Raw genomic sequence first — 19,618 nt, forward strand, 5'->3', positions numbered from 1 at the left:
GATCCAGTAAAGGTTTGTGAAGCTGACTAGTATGTAAACATTGCTGGTCTGGTGCACAGATTACTTTCTGTGTTTCGGCAAACTGAATTTTAAGGAGCTGGGATTTAGAGTCAGAATAAATAAGGGCTATATGTTACTGGGGAAGAGGTGGCAGAAGCAGGTGGTCAGCATAGTTTGTTTCAAAGGCAGGTGGCCAGCATAGTTTGTTTCAAAGGCAGCTATTCTTACGTATATTTTTAGACGTTGGAGAGGTGAAAAACAAGTTCCAAGGACAGGCTGGACATTTGCAGTCTGGCATTTCAAGGCAGATTTGAGTGGAGGGGTACAGAAAGAGCAATTAAAGACTTTGAGAGCAACTTCTGTCAATGAAACCCTCTTGTGGGCATCATGCAAGAAAGAGCGCGTAAGGAATAAGAAATAACTATTAAGGAACAGAAATTAAGAGGCAAAGCAGAGAAAAAGAATGTAAGAGTTATACGCAGAGTTATACTCAGAGCAGTTTTAATGAGAGAGACATATCCAGGAGTGCTGGAAAACCAAAAAGAGTTAATTTGGTAGAGACATTCTGCTAAGAAAGCTCAGGGATTTCTGTTGTTGGCCACAAGCGGAGGAGTTAGGTAGACAGGAGCCAAGTAGTGCAACTGTCTGGTTAGGACTCCACCAAACAATGTTTGGTAATCAAGAAATAAGTCATTAATGTTAAAATTCTAGATGAGAATGAATAGAGGGGACAGCATGTGGTAGTCACCCATGCCCTCAAAAAGTAGGCAGCTTAGTGCAGAGGGACCGACAAAACCTGAGAGGGACTTCCAAAGCAGTTCTGAGGGAACTGTGTGCAGGGAGAAAACATAGACGAAGTTTTTTTAAAACCTAACATTATAGACCGATAATGAATTGATTTGAATGTGTTTATCATTTATTATATTTGTGCAACAATGAAAAAATAGTGATTCAGAATGATTGAGTTGTGCTCAGACACCACCAGCAGCTAGGAGTGGCTGGGAAGGTTGGTGGCTTCTGGCTTTTACACAAGCATAATGTGTGCTAACAGCACATGCATTTCACCAAAATTCTTTCTTCCTGTCTCCCACGCTTGAAAAAAAACCCTCAACCCTAAACCCAAACCATCATTCATGTTTCAATTCATTGTGTTATTTTTACAAGAAGTTTAATTTGTCCTGAAGTTTAAATGAGGCTTAAAATGTGGTATTTATCAACTTATTTTGGAGGAAAAGGTAGTTCTTGCCAACCTTTAAAATAGGTAGTCTGTTAGATTTATGGCCAAATAAAAAGCTTTAGGATTCCTCCTTGACTGCATTGAAGTCTGTGGGAACTGTAACAGAGCAAGTCTTCACATCTGGCCCTAAAAAAGAATCTGAAATGATTAAACTGAAATGAGTATTCATGAGACCAGGGTTCATTTGCTGATACCTCTTGAAAGAACTGGGCAACAATGAATTGGAAAGTTTAGCTGTAGTTTACTCTATGGCCTAGATAAATAAGTAGCAGTTGACTAAAGATGAAAATAGCTGTGCTTAGGATTTCTTTCTGTCTGTCTCGGTCTGCACTACTACCCGTTGCGAGTGCCTGTTTAAATGCTTTCAGAAAGGAATCCTTGGAGAAATGGTACGTGTTTGAAATTGAGTCAACAATAAATTAGCAATCTCTGTTTTAGTGGCACTTGTCTATACAGATGGACTTTTAACTTTTCTTTAAAACAATTGCTATTATAAAGAGTGGAAAGTTTTTGCTTCATTTTGGCAACTTTTTCAGACTCTTACCTTCTGGACTTAATTGCCCTACGTATGTGAGAGCGACTTTCTCAGCCTGGTGTAACTCTCCACTGTCTACATTTCCTTCTTGCCTAGTAGGGAAGTGGGTGTTATGTAGCAGAATGGAGTCCATGGACATGGCTTATTTCAGTCATTGGAAATGTGAGTTGATAGGAAGCAAGTTATGTTCCTTTGGTTGTTGCGGTCAGATGTGGGCCAATTTTTTAATTGTTAGAATGCGAAGACTTCTGCAAAGGTGGGAGACTTTCTTCCCCACTATTTATGAGTCTTAACTGTGTTAAAAAAATGGATAAACTCCATGTGTCTGTGTGTGAGCAGAGCAACTGAAATATTCTATTTTCTCTGGAATTTTGCTAGAAAATGAGTGGAAAATTCAAAGGAAAAGCCCACTCACACCAGCGTACATAGTGTATGCATAGAGTGATACCAAACAGCTGAAATAATTTCCTGCTATTAAAAGAAATGCTGAAAGTCAGGCTCAAGCTTATTTTTATACCTGGATCTCTTTGCTGGCCACGTTCAAAAGGAACCCTTCGGGAGGCAAGGAGTGTACCCGCTGCCGTGCAGGGGCAGCTCCTCTGGAGAAGGGAGCATTTGCAGGCTGTGGGTGGCAGTCAGCCCACCCTCTGGGCCTGGAGACCCTGGCACAGGTCAGTGGGAAGGGCATATAGATGTTGCTGGTGGGACCCCAGCCAGATGTGCAGGCTTGGCTGAATGCCAGCTGCTTAAGTCCTGAGCATGGTGTAAAGCCCAGTTCAAGTTAATGGGAGGATATACAAATTGCTTGGTGACTGTGGCTTGATTCCAGGTAGGAAATGCTGTGGGATGTATCTGTGGTGTTGGTTAAGCTTACTGCAAAGGGTTTTTCTCTTGTGTATGGGAGTTCTTGAGTTGTAACATTGCATTGAATTGCAGCAGCTGTGCATAAATAAGATGCATAATGTTTAGCCAAAGTGCACGGAATGTACTCTAATAAAGAGGATTTCTTCAAGTACAGCATTTAACAGCAAATACAGGTTTCCAAATACCTGTTTAACATGCAAAAAAGCCTTATATGATGGCTTGACTTTAGGGATAGTGGTTTGCTAATTGTTAGGAAACTTTCCTTGCGGTAGTAGAGATTCTTGAGCTGTAGACTACTGAGGCGCTGAGATGCCCTTTAACTGAGACTGCTTTAAAAACAGGAGAGAGAGATATTTTTCATGTGATTAAAGCACATTTATTAATTATACTTTGAGCCTAGGAGGTAGACTAGATCAGGAGTTACCCACCTGTATGTCATACAGGACATTAAATACTGCATAGTATGGAGTTAAGTTTGTTGAGATGTGTTGGACTGGATGCTCTCTTGAAGATAGGTAGAGGCAACTGCTTGATTTAATAGTTACGTTAGGGCTATGTTACGTGTTTCGTATTTGTAGACAGTTGCATATTATTTGTTTTAAACAAAAGCTAGTACGTAATTTTTATTCTAGTACGATATCTGACCTACTTGGTTAACTAAGAGAAATAAGCAAAACATGATTCTCGATACAAATGTATTTGACCTTCTAAATTAGAGGGACATCTTCAATTTCTAAATGAAATTTCTAAATTAAATTAAAATCTCATTAATTTTGTAAGGCTTCTCATCTTCAAGTATGAGATCTTTTTTTTCCTTTGTCTGAGCTGCTGATAATTCACAGTCTGTGCAATTGAGGGAGAGACCAAGACTTCAAAAAAAGTCAGCAAAATTAAAGTTGCCCCAAGTTCAGCTACTGAACTGTAACACTTCACACTAAGCAGATCCCATGGTGCTATGTATTTTTTAAAAAGTAATTATTACCTAAATGTATGGCACTCCACAATACGGATTTTCTCTGAAGTGCAGTTGAAATTTCATGGAAGCTTTCAAAAACAAATTTATAGTCATTTCTGTTTCTCTATTATGGTTTAGATCACACCTTTTTATTTTTCCCCAGTGAATTCGAAGTCATGAAGTTGGTCTTCGTAGTCTTCATTTTGCTGCCATCACCTCTAATTAGACTTGGGTCTGTGATGTCAGGAAGATAAAAGTTTGAGTGTCTAAATGAGCTCCGACACAAAGATCTTTGTTTATGACCATAGTGATTAAAACAGCAGTATTTGTTGCTAACGACAATGTTCTAGAAGTCTTTCATGATGTATCAGTTGCTCTTCAGTCAAATCTGTCCATTACCGAAGGGCATACTTTTTGAAAGGTACCTTTTAGTAGTCTAAGCAGCTGCTTTCCCTAATGCTTTAATTGAGAGATGTTTCTGAATCTGAATCCCATTTCTTTGTTTCTGGACAGTATTAATTGGGAAAAACAATATCTTGCATTAACTAGAAACATCCCTATCTTGCCTTTTAAGACAATCCTTAAGACAGTCTTCAGAAAGAGGCTGCAACATTGTCTTAGGAAGATCCATCAAGAGCAGTGCTGTAGATTGCAAACAAGGTTTTATGTTCTCAGGGGTTATCACTGGCCAGATATATATATATATATGTACATATATGATGTTTAAATGAAAAAACGCCTTGGTAATAAAGGCCAAATGCAGTCCTAAAACTGGAGGAAACTCCTATGCTGAAAGTTGCTACTGTGGGTGCATTTGTGAGAATCAATATTATGGAAAAGTTTTAGAACATCAGAGATGTATTTTTATAGTTCTTGCAGAACCAAAACTAATCTATTGTTTCTCTTTTAGTTTTGCTTAATTCAACCCTGTTGAACAGCTTGGCTAGAATGCAGGCTACTTTTTGAGTGCCTTCTGGTAGATTTCTATTAAATTACATCCTTAGTACATCCAGTTTTATGATACAGCCTGTTGTCTGATTAATTTAATATTACAGCTGCATCTAGTTAGTTGCTTTGCAAATTCCAAATGATATTGTTAGTTTAGAAAATGAACTTCAAGCTAGGGCAAACAGTAAATCCTGATTACAGGGTATTCAAGGTATGCCACACTCTGATTTCTAATTTGTGCCCAACTTGCTTAAACGGTAAGCTCACCAGAATTTTGCATCTGCATTTTGTCATGGAATGATAAACCATATTTTAAAGCATAGTAAATACCTATCTTTCCAGTAGGTTGAAACAACTTGTTTACTGATAGAAAGACGTTTCTAATATAAAAGACTCAGAAATACTGTTAAAAATTTTCAGCTGTAAAATGGTTTCCAGAGTTATGCAGGATTTGTTGCACTCTGGAAATATTCCTGTCAGCTAACCCTACATCAGCAGAAATACATTTGTGCATGAATTCTTATATTTCTTCAAAAGTAAGGCTTGTTTTATTATTGAAGTTTTAAACGTTTGTTTTATGTATTTTATTTGTTATGTTGAGAGAGGTACAAAACATGGCTTCCTAACAATTATTTCTTGGAGTTCTGTATTTGTGCTTCATTTGGGTAATTATAAATTACTTGGAAAATTTGACTGTGGAAGCAGAATAGACCATAACTTCACATTCTGAGACTATCTGCACAGCAGGTTGGGTAATAAATGCTTGAAATTCTGAGTAGAAGTGACTTGGATGTGTGCAGTGATAAAGCAGCAAATTAAGTCAGTGTTGCTTTTGCTTTTCCCCAGTCCTTTTTTTTTTTTCTCCAAAAGAAAAAAAAGTAAAGTAAATCCCATGCCAGAATCCAGACACCTGAACACGAGACATTCAGGCAAAACATTGCTTAATAAGGGGATGAAGAGTGTTGCCTCATAGTCTTAGAGGAGAACAGTGGATGCTGGGATCTGCACTACTGCCTATCAGTGACTGGACTATGACTTTGTATGTTGCCTGTGCCATTGTTGTACACATTTTCTATATAGCTGGGGTGAATTCCAAGTTTACAGAATTTAATGGCATGAATCAGTACGTACACACACAGAGAATGCAAGTGAAGGCATAGTGCCTGCTTGCTGATTGGGTATTAAAAGGGTTTAATATCCTAGAAACAGCACAGTGTAGTGTTGTACAGAAACAGGCTAATAACAAGTATCTAATTTTCCCACATGTATTGGGGTGGTGATTATTTTTTAAAGTGCACCTGATGTTTGAATAGTGGCATTTGAAGCACATAATGATGCTGAAGGAACTTAAATGGTGCTATTTTTTAGGTAGTTGCTGTTTGTTTCAAAGTAAAGCACTGTCAGACATGACTGGAGTGGAAGAATAATGAGCGTTCCTCTGTTTGCAGCTATATGCCAACCAGGATGCAAACATGGTGAATGTGTTGGGCCAAACAAGTGTAAGTGCCACCCGGGATACACTGGAAAAACCTGCAATCAAGGTAAGAAAGGGAAGTCCAAGACAGAGAATTTCTTCTTGAAATCACAGAGGTGGTGTTGATCTCTCTCCCCCAAATGCTGTGTGTGTTGCCTGCGTTTATAGGGTAATGAATGCATATATCAGTCCTGTCACTGCTGTAGCTATTCTGATATTGGGACTGACATTTGTAGAGAGATTGACATCTGCAGTAGGATGACACAGGGAAAAGATTGCTTTCGTTCAGTTTAAATCAATGAGGTTAATGTAAGGGTATGTATGTACGTGATCTCCTGAATCTGAATCAAATTATTTAAATCTTGTGGTCAAGATTGTTATTTCATAAAGTCACAATTTTCAGGTTTGTATAGTGAAATAATATTTGTTTAATTAAAATAAAATTTCATTCATGCATTCTTGTTTTTGTCTTTCTAATCCTGAACTAGCTAGGTAGCAATGAACTGTAGTGCATACTTCAGAGTTGGAATGATGAAGTGTTCCCTTACTGAATTACCAATGTAGTTTCATTATGTCTTTTTTGCCAAAAATAATCTCCAAAACATGTAATGGTATAAAGATATGGAGTATAAGCCAGAATTTGAAGACATGATTTATTAGATTTTGATATCTAAGACATGGTCACATACAGAGGTATCTTAATAAGACTGTTCTCTTTTCCAGTTGTCTCAGCCTATAGGAAAGGTTCCTATGTTTTCTGAGTGCTGAGGAAGTATGTTAGAAAAGTGTGATATTTAGAACTATGTTGTTCAAAAATGTACCCTGATGTTTGCCAACTTTCTTTTGACTTGTTGATTTTAGAGTGAATTATTTTCTTTAAAAATGGATCCATATTTATTTTCAGACTTGCTAATCCTTCCCAAAGTGATGTGGAAATGAATGTTGTATTTTTCAGTTTTGTTTTAAGTTTCATTTGTTCTGTTATCTCTCAAATTATCCTGTCTCCTTTTCCCTTTACTCTGGGCTTACATTTTAAAGGATGGGTTGTTATGATTTCATTATTCGACACCTGTTTTAGTCAGTCTGGAACTTTTTTAGAAAACAGTGTAGTGAACTAACAGTTGTTATATGTAACGTTTTTTATATGTACTAAATACTTTAACAGTATCAAAAGAACACTGCAGGTTGCTGGAGGCTGCAGCCTTGAACTAAACTATTCACTTTCCACTGAATGCTAAGGAAGGAAAAAAACGTGGTAATAAATGATTAAAGGAAGCCTTTTAGGCAGTATTGATCAAAGATTCTTGCATGGAATTGGTGGCAGAGTTGCTGTGGCGGATGCACATGAAATTTCTGAAATGCCTGCTGACTGTAGTGTCCCAAATGTACACCAGTTCAGGTGACTACAGCCTGTATCTGTTCTGTTCTATGGTGAGACCTCTGAGCTGTTCCTGAGGTCAGGATACGTGTTCTGGCCATGTGCTGATTCCACATTAGGATGAGATCTGAAAGTGCATAGTAGACGCAGTCTGTTTTTGCTGGCAGGAAATTAAAATCACACAGGGTGTGACCTGTGTTGTTACACATTAATATAGCGCCTGTCCAGTTCAGTCCGTGGGCCATCTTAGTCATTTCTGTTCTAGAATAGTAATTAGTAATAACAGAAAGTAATGCTGTTGGAGAAGAAACGTTGGAGTTCCCCTGTAGAGATAGAGGTCTTTCTAAGATGTGTGAATGGTGCTGGGCTGTAAAGTATGCTCAGGTTCTTGGTGGAAGGCGTTCTTGCAGTACAAGCACTGATAAAACAGGCTTTACATCTCATCTGTTGATGGGCCTCATGGATCAAGGTGTATTCCAGGGACCAGTGCAAGAGAAGAACCCAGCCGCAAGGCAGAACTGTTGAACCCTGACTGTGTGATGATGCCTGTCCTTTTCCAGTGGCACTGCAGCAGCTGTGGCTGTCTAGACCTCGTTGTAGGTGACTCAGAAATTAGGACTAGCTGATACCTGTTTCATCGTGTTGCTATCATCAGCAATTGAACTGCAATGACTTTGCACAAGAGCTAACCATGTGCATTCCCCATAGCATTTGAATCTCCGAGTGGCTTTTGTTTCCCTTATACTGTTTGGATCCCAGGTTTACACCTATAATTAGTTAAAAAAACCTCAACTTTTTTTCTTTAAGCTGAGCAGCTTGCAAGAAAATACCCTGTGCCAGCTCTCCAATTTGTAATAATAATGAAACTCATACTTCTTTCAACATGTGTTCATTAGAAAATTGATACTGCTTTTCAATAAGATCTATGTTCACAAATACAAGTACTTGAAAACTTGTGATTTTTACTAGCAATCTAAAGTATATGCAGGTTAACTTCGTGTGCCTGGGCAAGGTTGCCTTTATGTGAAGAATGTAAGGCTGCTTTTCTGTAACTTACTATCATCTTACTCTGTTTGTTCTAGGAATGTGGTATAAAGTTTGCTACTTTCTCTTTTTGTAATGCAATTCTTGTCAGCACTTGTGAGAAAATATATATTATTTATTTATTTATTTATTTATGGAGTAATGCATATTACAGAGATCTGGTAATTTTATTTTTATTATGCCTTCTTCCCATCCTGTGAAGATGAGCAGCTATATGCAAGTCCTGGTCAGAGCAGTGAAGTGCTTCTATTCCACCCTGTGGAACATCGTGCAAGAAATACAGCATCAAGGGGTGAGATGGTCCTGTGTTACAGGTGGCGTGCTCCTACCTGTATGGCTTGAAACAGTAATACAATTTTTTGCAGAGGGGTTGGAGGCTAATAGACCAATGGCTGTGATGTGAAAGCTGAACTTGCACTGTCATTAGCATGCAGAGCAAATAACTGATTGTATTTCCTTGATGCTGTGTGCCTGTAATTCTGAAAAGGCTTGACTCTCCACCATACTCATGGTTGTAACTTGCTTATGTTTCTTTCCTCTGCTTTTCTTTCAGAGCCTGCACTTTTTGTTTGTTTCTGAGTTCTTTTGTAAAGTGAGAGTGATGGCAGTTGTTTATCAGGTTAGATAAAGACAAAACTATGATTTACATAAAGCTGGAAGTTGAAGAAAATGAGGCTTGTTAACTTCTCTATTTGGCAGCTGTTGATTAATCAGACCAAGTGTGAAAAAAACTCTTAGGATGATAGAAATCTCTCATAAGTTTGACATGGTAGTCTGATGGTAGTTGCTGGAAACAAAAGCTGAACTACTATTTATAGTGTGGTGATAACAATTTAGTTATTTTACTTGGTTTCTGGTCCCTGGTTTTCTATTTTCAAAGTCTGAGTAAATTCAGTATTGAATATTTGACTTCTGAGTTTCCTGATCCAAGTTTGCTAATAGGCAGGAAAAGGCTGAAAAGGTCTGGATGCTGGAGTCTTCTGCAGAAACTAATTAAAATAGCAGAGTGTATTGTATCTTCCTAGAAATAAGCACCTCATTGTTAGGTGTGCACTGAAGCAGGTCATTATCCAAGCTCATGTGTGATGCAACACAGTAGTCAAAGAAGTCACATCTGAATTTACCACCATAGTACTCTTGTCTTTTCCTTGCATTCACATTTTCTTTAAAAATAAAATACTTGTGCTCAGCAGCCTGCATGTAGGTTATAGTCCTGCTTTCCCTAGCGCCCAAAACTGTCAGTCTGCTTTTATGTGCAGTACTGTCTTATGTTATTTGGAAATCAAGAATGCTGGTTTTGCATTGACTGTACAATTGTAGGCAACAAGGGAATTTAAGTGGCTGAACAATGAAATTCTTAGGTGCAGGACAGTGAGTAGACATTCGTGCAAAGAAATTAAAAGGATTTGTTAATTTTTTTAATAGTGTTGGGCTTTATATTTTAAATTTCAGTGTGAGATTATGAGTGCCTAAAAGAAATAATGATATTTTATTAAAAAGAAAAATGATGTAAAGGTGTTACTTTTATTACCCTTTGAGTTTATACATTTCACCTTTCAGGTTTTTTTTGAGAAAACTTCTGCTGTTTTCTTATCTCCTCTTTTGATGCATAGACATTTATACTAAGATATCTTTATACATGTTGCTTGAAATACCTGATTGATAAGTAACCAGCATTTGTTCAAGAGGTATGTTGCCATGGCTGCATTGGAAGGGACCTTAAAGACCATCTAGTCCCAACCCCCTGCCCTGGGCAGGGACACCTTCCACTAGACCAGGTTGCTCAGAGCCCCATCCAGCCTGGCCCTGAGCACTGCCAGGGATGGGGCATCCACAGCTGCTCTGGCCAACCTGACCCATGTCTTGGCACCTCTAATCTAAATCCACCCTCTTTTAGTTTAAAACTATTACCCCTTGTAGTGCCTTTACAGGCCCTTGTAAAAAGTCCCCCTCGAGCTTCCCTGTAAGCCCCCTTTAGGTACTGGAAGGCTGCTATAAGGTGTCCCCTGGAGCCTTCTCTTCTCCAGGCTGAACAACCCCAGCTCTCTCAGCCTGTCTTCACAGGAGAGGTGCTCCAGCCCTCTCGTCATCTTCACAGCCCTCCTCTGGACTTGTTCCAACAGGTCCTTCTTATGCTGGGGACCCCAGAGCTGAAAGTAGTACAGCAGGCAGGGTCTCATGAGAGCTGAGTAGAGGGGAAGAATCTGCCGCCTTGACCTGCTGGCCACGCTGCTTTTGATGCGTCTCAGGATTTGGTGAATTATTCTGAAGAGGTCTCTTGATTTGGTCATTATCCTGAACCTGTTCTTGAAAAAATAAACCTTACTTAAGGAACAAGAAGCACACAAACAGATACATAAGAGTACATAAATAGCAGGAGGGTTCCAGCGCTCCCCCAGTACATGTGCAGTACATCCGGACTCTTCTTAGGGAAGCAGGCTGTTACAGATTGTGCGTGTATGGGGGAGGATCGAGAGAGCTGTCATCATATTCACACAGCCCTTTACGTAGTACCAGGAGGACCTGCCAGATGATACAATGTGCCTCCTAGGAAACTGAGTGGTGCTTGTCCTGCAGTTTCCAAGTATGTGCCTGTCTGCATTGGTGAGAAGAAGAAAAGTTGCGTTTTGGGGAAAGTAAGAGGGGTTGAGCAGTATGCTCTAGCACACCTAACCTATTTGCAGGCTGGCTTCTCTTTTAAGCAGCCACAGCACTGCCAGTACTTGTTTTCCTGAACAGTAGTATTCATTCTGACTCCATAAGGTTAAAAACGTTTTTCTCTCGATAGGTAATTTTCAAGGCAAAGTGAAAACCTATGGTACTTGAGGTTTAGGTTTAAGTGGAGTTGTGTTAACAGCCTGTTTCTGCTGCCTTGTGACCTTAGCTTTCTGTTACATCAGCCAAGGTTAAAAATTTTAACTTTTTCAAGGCACAGGCTTTTTAGTTTCAGCATGCTTTTTAAGATGAGAATCAAATGAGTCAGATGCTCATGTGACAGCATTTGTTCACAGGCAGAAATAGAATGAAGCAAAGACAACAGAAATAATTTAGTCAGAATTCCACAAACAGAAAGTGTGTGATGTGATATCCTGATACAGTTGGTTGCACCTACTTTTTAATATCAGATTATTCTCAGAGTGTGTTACTAATAGCTGTCTATTTGTCAGTACCAGAGCCTTAATTTCTGTACTAAGAATATTTTATACCAAATGGTGGTGTAGTATTCAGAGTCCTGTAAAGAAAGATCCAATTATTTAAGGCTCATAATGTAATCTATACTTTATGCAAGATGGCAAACTGAAAACAGTCATAAATTCTTATCGTTTTCAGCTTTGGCTCTGTGGTTGTAGCTCTGGAAATAAGTACAAAACAGTCCTTAATGGTAAAGTCTTCGGGAATATCTAAATTTAAGAGCTGAACTTGTAGTGGGATGTAAGCACTGAAAGTTAGTGCTGTTCAAATCCTGCTCTGTCAGCTTAATTTCAGCATTACCTTTCCTCATTCTGTTCCTACTTCTGGTTAAGTATTTTATACTTAGCTCTGTTTATGCATTTGTTTCGTGAAGTGATGCTTTTTGTACAAAAGTAGAAGACTACAGATATTTTAGACTTAATAGAACTTTTCTTTCTCTTCAAAATGATTGTTCTCCATGAATCTCAAAATGGTCAGTAGCGTAAGCTCTGTGGAGATACTTCTGTGAGTTGAAGTCAAATGTTAACAGAGTTTTTGAATTTAACAGTGACACTTTTTAACAGATGCATTGCATGTGTAATAAATATGTTAATGCAGCTATAATGTCTGTCAGGAGCTGCCTAACGGTAGCAAGCTTTATAGAAGAAAGAGAAAAGCAGCTTTTAGTGCTGCCCAGAGAAGTTTGTCTCCCAAAATGCGAGTTTTCACCTGTTTATTATTGAGCATTTTTATGTCAAGGTTTTTTTACACAAAGATTTTCACAAGGAAAACTTGTCCTTTCCCTCTAGCATGATCACCTGCTGCTTTTTTTCTATTTGACCTGTGCATGTTCTCTATCAATAGTCACAGCTCTTAGCTGAAGATCCCACTTCCACAGTGGAAAGTGTACATCGCTTCTACAGCAGTTCTGTCAAACCCAGCAGGTACACTCTTGTGATTGTGGCATTGGTGCCTGTTGGGAGAAGGATGTTCTCTTAGCAACTCCAGAAATGTTTTTCTAAGAGTGAGTGTTGAGAAGGGGTACTCTCTCTGCAATGCATGATCCGCAGGAAGAATGTGGAGGTGGTCATCACTCCTTGTTTATCAGGCACAGGTCCAGCCCTTATTTTGGCCGCCTTTCCTCACCGAAGTCCTGCTTACACTCACCTGGTCTTCCTTGCCAGTCTAGGAGCAAGCGTTCCACTTCAGGCTTTCTAGAAACATCTTGTTCAGCATTCTGCAGGAGGAAAGGGAAAATTCCATCCCTTACCACTACCCTCGCACAGAAGAGGGAAGCAGGAGGTGGTGTTGTCCCTAAACCCACTGCTCTTCCCAAGGCCTTGGAAAATGAACTAAAAAAAGTCATGCCTTTTGACATGAAGGGTTGTGGGGAGGGTCAGATATCTGTCTGCATGATGGCTCACGATTCTTTGACCCCACAAAGATGAAAACGAAGTAGTTTGGAAGACAACAGACCAGCTGCTAGGACCTCTCAGGAACAGCAGTGAAATGAAGAGTATTCATTCCGGGCACTGGCAGAATCCTTGTGGGTGATTTTGGATTACACCAGTGACTTGTAGCCTGATGCATTTATTTTTTTGTTGATTGCTCTGCACTTTGTCAGTCATAATGTAAGAGAAAATACTTCTCAATTTTAGAATGCCATTTAAAAACACTTTGGCTTGAAAAAAATAAGATTAAGAATGTTGCCCTCCAAAGCAAAGTGATTACAATGTTTCAAGATGAATTTGAAATCCACATACTATGAAGTTGAAGAATTCCAGATGTAGCTGTGTAAAAGCAATGTTTTCTCTGACTTCATCTCCACAGTGAACTTTCACTGCGGTTACAACATAGTCCTTGTTGAGGTTGCTACTTTAGTCTGTAAAGTGATCGATGAATTACTGACTTCATTCCAACCAGAGGTATATTTGTCTTTCTGTTTTAATGTCTTAACTCCAAGCCTTCATATCTAGTCCATAGATAGCACGTGTTGCCTTCTCAGCTGGCATTTTATAAAGTGCCTACTGTGTGTGTGTCTGCCACACAGTACGAGCCCAAGGCTTACTTTTCTGTACATGGGTTAGGGAGTGACACTCGATGGATGCACTTAACAGTAGAGATGGCTGTTCGAGAAGTTCCTGGAAATAACAGTGACTCTTACTGTAACAGACCTGCGGACAGTGTTGTGCAATATTAGAGAAGAGGGTCAGTAATTGGGTTGTTTAAGTACTTGCTGGCTGGATTTGTGAATGGATTTATTATTTTCAGCTATATTGTCATCTTTACTCATCAGTACACAAATAACTAAATAACAAATTATTTCGGTTTACTCAGATAAAACCAGCACATGTTCTTGGAAGAGAATTCTGAAGGAAGTCCTCACTCAATCTGTATTTCTTGTTAGAAGCCTTGTCTACTAATATGAAAATTGTAGGCTGGCTATTTTCAGTTTGTCATGAATTCTGTCTTAATTTTTAATTCTAATTGTAAATTTGAAATACTAGCCTTCATGGATAGTCCTTGAAAAATATCACTGTTGTCAGATACATTTTCCCCCAGTATTTTCTAGATGGTAAGGAATACTTTTTCTCTGTGAGCTTGTTTAAAATAGATTGGCATCAGCTTTCCCACCTTCCTCTGCGACTAATCTTGAAGCATGATAGTGGATCACTGAATCACTATCGGAATCACTGGTAGTGATTGCAGCAGTGACATTTGCTTTTTCCCTCCTCTTCCTCCAGAGTTCTGGCTGGTCCTGGACATGGCATCGACATGAATAGCGGCAAGATGTGGGCAGCCTAAGCTTGTGCATTCCCTAATGAAACTTTTGTTGTCACTTAATCTAGTGCTAAGATTGTAATTTCTGAAAGGATGTCTGTGAAACTGAAGAAAATAAGCCACTTGGCAGGAGGGGTGAACAGTGCTTCATGCAGGGTGTTCTGGACACTTGCTTTCAGCTGAACTGCATATAAAAAGCTAATTGCCATATTTTTCCTTCTTTCTCCAGGAACTTGAACTAGTAGTTTTGCCACACACACTTTGTATGTTTTCTTTTCCCACTCCCTTTCCTTGTACCTTTCATTTCAGATCTAAATGAGTGTGGACTAAAGCCACGGCCATGCAAACACCGGTGCATGAATACCTACGGCAGCTACAAGTGCTACTGTCTGAATGGCTACATGCTTATGCCAGATGGAACGTGCTCAAGTACGGCAAGGCTTGTTGCTTGCTTTTTTTCAAGCTCCTGAAGGTCCCTGCTTGAGTTTCCCTGGGAGACTTTTATGAAATTATGATGAGTCCCCAAGTAAAATATTAATCTTGTTGGAAATTAGGCAGTTGCACAAGATGAGCTGCTTTTTAAATAATGAAATGAGGCTGAACAGAACAGGAGCAAATATTTTTATTTTATTAGTTTTATTACAAGTTTCCCCAGAAGCATTCTTCGGTGTTGTAAATCACTGTTAATTGGCCTTCAAGGAGAAGTGCTTGCAGTTTTCATTGCATCAAGACACCTGCAGTTCTGCTGCATTATGTCCTTATGAATGTAAAATCTTAAAAGCTGCAGATGTTGGTTGTTTGACTGGTATAAAACTGTACTGTCATCTCTCTGGAGATCACGCTCCTACTTGCTCCCATAAAAGTGGATATTTTGAGTGTCTGGACAGAGAGAAGAGAAATTACCTTTAATTAGAGATGCTCCTATTTTAAAATGGCAGTACTGTCCAGGAGGGTTTATGGTACATACTGGGCTTTGTATTTCTCATGGGGACTAACTTCCAGCTTGCTACAATTACGGCAGTTTTCGGGGGTTTTTGTTTCCTTAGAGGTGCAGTTTGTGGAAAGTAAAAATTTACTGCATATGCATTTGCTCTTTAGAGCCTGAATGGTTATTTTTCCACTTCTATTGTAATTACATGATGTCTTAATTCTCCCAAGTTTTCAGTCATTTTCTGGTACTGATCAGAGTCCTTATCTAAATCTGTTCAATTATTTTTCCCTAGATGCCCTTTCATGCTTGATGGCAAACTGTCAGTATGGCTGTGATGTACTGAAAGGGGAAGTACGCTGCCGCTGTCCTTCTCCAGGACTGCAGCTAGGGCCTGATGGCAGGACTTGCATAGGTAGGTGATCAAATGTAGATTTAATTTCTTTTTCTCCAAAATGTTTTTGTCCTTACTCTGAACACCATTCTAGAGAATTTGTCAGATGTATTTAGAATGCATCATACATGCAGTTTAAAGACGTTACTAATGAGAACTGGGATAGGCATGTTGCTGAGGTGCTCTCACGTGGTCTGTGTCGGAGATCGCCAGGGTTTTCCTCCAGCTCTGAAAGTTTCATTGACTGCTTAAAGCCCTCACAGACTGCTTGGTATCCAAGCCCTTAGCCCTTACCACTCACCACTGCTGTTACTGGCTCGTTTTAAACTATTGCTGACAGAGACTCCAAAATACCTGCCTGCATAAAAAACGGAATGGGGAGATCAGTTCTCCATGATATGCAACAAAGTGATGCCTAGGCTCAGTGGGTAGAGCGGTAATTGGTGCAAATCATTGAGAATATGCTGGGACAAGATGAAGGGAGGTGCATGTTCCCAGTATTAATGGGATTGAAGCTACTGTTGTTCTTCCATACTGTGAAAACTCCAGGTTAAAATAAATTCAGGAATTCAGACTGTATAAAAGTGAAATGCTTTGTTCCCACGTTCCTGAAATGGAAAAGGTGCCTATGGTTAATCAGACTGTATTGTGCCACACTCCACTATCCTCTGAAGTGTGATATGTGATTTCATTAGCCATTAACTATACATCTGGAGTAGATAAGGTGATCCAGTGATTTTATTATTTATATTCTGTGCAGTGGTACAGTTCCATAACCAGTTACAACACTTTCCCTGAAAGAATGTAACAGAATGTGGATGCCATAATTACCCATTTTTGGGTATCATGGCTGTCCACAGGGGAGGTGGTGTCCAGGTGGCTGACCTGTGCTGACCAAGAGTTTGTTGAAGGAACAAGGGACAGATTCTAGATTTTCTGATGTGAGGAGCAGGCTCAATTATCAGAGGCTTTCTGAAGTGAATGATTGGCAGGTCTGTATACGCAAAAGAATGGGAAGAACAGGAGGGAAAACCCCACCATTGTCATGTGCTGAAGGGATTGAATTGTGATTAATCATGCTGTGGACATCATGGCAGACAGATCTTTGGAAGAGACTTGTGCCATGCCATAGTGAGCTGAGTGATTTCAAGTACAAATTCAAGGAAATCATGCCAAGTAGAGAAATTTGCTAGAAAAATACTTCCAGGATTCTCCTAGTGTGCATCTTTATATTCAGGCAAACTTCATACTTTGAAATAAACGAAGTGCACTTTTAGTGTTGAAGACTACCATTCAATCCAGTTATATGAAACTTTTTCAGTTCTTCACTGTAGTTTTCAAAAAACATTTTTTTTCCTCCAGAAAGGTGAAGAACTGTGCACCCACATTTCAGTTGGGTGTGCATCATTCGGACTGATCTCATAACTTTTAAAATTTTCCACAAAATTTTCAGAGCGGCCTTGTACAATACAGAGGAAGTAGTCACAGCAAGAGATGTCTGTTCTTCATGGGTCGTAACATGATCTACTCCCCTTTTTTTGGTAAAAAGTGATTGTGACACGCATACTTTTTTGTGTTACTTCCCTATCGAGTTTGAGTTGTAGTAAATACCTCCAGGAATTGAAGCTTTTTGGGACTAGGACAGTGCTTTTCCCTCTTGTGTGTACAGGCCCATCACTGTTGGGGAGGTTGTCATCTCTAGCCAGGGTCTGGGTATTGCTGCATTACAAGTAGAAGTGTAGATAACGGTAAGAAAATTGAAGCATGCATTGGCTGCAGCTCATGAAATCCTTGTTTGAGGAGAGTTTGAAAGACAGCTGGGAGTGTAATGCTTATTTTTAGCATAGGTGGAAATTTCTCTAGGCATTATTCTATTCTTAATTTAACCCGTGCTGATCATTCTCTTGTTAAAATGTTCCTTTCAATCAGTAAAGAGCCACCAAACAATTTGGCTATGAAGGTAAATCACATAAACTAAATAACAAATTGAAAAAGAATTTGGCAACGTATTCAGTGAAAATATAGATTGACTAATTAATTGATTAATGACTCTTGAATCAATAAATCAATCAGTGTTGCCAGGTTTTCATTTAACAAAATTAGTGGTATACACATTTCAGCTTTGGAAGGTTTGAAATTATTTGAGGACTGAAAATAATTATTTTCACTGTAAAATAAGTTTTTTCTTGTTGTTTTGTTTGTGTATAGAAACTTGAAAATATGGCCTTGTGAACTTAAAAAACTTAAAAATCATATTATTTAGGTCAATTGCATAGTTGTTTAGTGCTTGAGTTGGTAACATGGTCATATTCACAGCAAGAAAGAAGCAAGACTTTGTAATTCTGCTTCTCTGATGGATGCTGAGCGTCTACCTCAGGTGCTGTCTGTGGTATTGCCTTTGGAGCAGCTCCCTGGCGCTAAGTCTGGCTGTGCACCTCTAGGGCAGTGCACGCTGAGATCGGACTACAAATCACACCTTCATGCGCTGGTTTTCATAGGAAGTGGGTATGAGCCACAGCATGTTGCAGCAGGCAAAGGGAAACAGCCTTACACGTTTTGGGCCCAGGTGTGAACTGGCACAGGTCCATACACTTGAAATAAGCTACAGTCACTGTTCTGTTTGAGAACTGCAGGAAAGTAATGTAAGCACTTGCATACCACGTTCTAGCTGATGATCGAAAAGTGGTTTTCCCACTACTAATGAGCATCCACCCACCTCTCATATTAAATGCAAGTGGTAGACTGTTACATTTTTTCATTGTTTTTATGTTAGTTTCAACAGTGTAGTGATTAGCAGTTAAGTTCTGTATCTTTAGGACATATAGTTGCCTAGAAAATTAAACAACACTGCTACAGTGCTCTCATCATCTAACATAGTTCTTGCCTTATGGGAATTTGTAAAAACATGAGTATGTACAGAATAAAAAGGCGGGACAAGCTACATTAGGTTTTAAAGAACGTAATCCATGCCATGATGAAGTATATTCAGTGGCTAATCTTTTTCTTACTGAATTGCTTTTAGAAGTTGTGGTTTAAAGATAAAAAAATCCAACAAACCAACAAAGAACCCCAACTAATTTAACAGAAATCAGTGGTCTGAAATTTGCAGCCTTGAAATAATATTTTAATGAAGCTAGAAAATTGCGGCTTGTAAATTAAATGAGGGTAAGGAACACGGTAGATTTTTTTTAAGACTGTTAATAACATACTCAAAGCCTAAAATTTTAATAATACATTCAAATCAAGAGGCAGGTTTATAGGGAGATTCAGGCATGTGGAGAGGTGCCCCGTACTGGCTTTGTTTTCTTTCTCATTCAGGCCTTTACCACAGCTTTGCAGAAGTGCTCTCAATGGAGAGTGAAGGAGAGCTGCTATGTCAGAGCAGGCCAGGGGTGTGGGAGCTCAGGGACCGAACCCTTGCTGTCCTCAGTAATTCTTCATGCAGAGTGGGACAGTGCCAGCAGAAGCTGCTGGGCAAGCCTATCTAGCCATTAATTCATGGCTTGGGGTCACTTCTTTTGGGAAACACAGCTTGGAGAATTTGAGGCTATGTCTGCCCTGCCTCAGGTAGCTGCCCTAACTAACCAGAAGTTTTGTGGTAATGTTTTTTTTCTGTGCAGTGCAGGAGACTTGGGCTTCTCTCTGCCTTGTTCAGGCCTCGTTCACAAGCAGCAGGGCATCAATCACTCGCCTTTGTTTTGCAGTCTTGACACCTGCAGCTGAAGTGCTCCTTTTGGGAAAAGAATTGTGTGGAGAGCAAAATCTTACTTTCCCATAGATCAAGAGCCTGATAGAGCTCCAGAGCAAAGGCTTGAACTGTGCCCTGTAGATAACGAACAATCATCAGGAGTGGCATGCATCAGAGGCAGCTGTGCGTGGCAGGTCTCTATTTCAGTGAAGAGTTAGGGT

General features: G+C 39.4%; 1 protein-coding gene across 2 annotated transcripts in view; it reads left to right on the top strand.

Moving 5' to 3' along the window:
• The window catches only part of NPNT (nephronectin), a 55,205-nt gene that overhangs the window by 11,850 nt on the left and 23,737 nt on the right, over positions 1-19,618 (top strand). For both annotated transcript variants that reach the window (XM_037380651.1, XM_037380658.1), the window contains 3 exons: positions 5,988-6,080; positions 14,697-14,816; positions 15,611-15,730. In XM_037380651.1, coding sequence (XP_037236548.1) covers positions 5,988-6,080; positions 14,697-14,816; positions 15,611-15,730 — 333 coding nt within the window. The remainder of the gene's footprint in view (positions 1-5,987; positions 6,081-14,696; positions 14,817-15,610; positions 15,731-19,618) is intronic.

The sequence above is a fragment of the Falco rusticolus genome, chromosome 1, assembly GCF_015220075.1.
Source record: "Falco rusticolus isolate bFalRus1 chromosome 1, bFalRus1.pri, whole genome shotgun sequence".
NCBI lineage: Eukaryota > Metazoa > Chordata > Aves > Falconiformes > Falconidae > Falco > Falco rusticolus.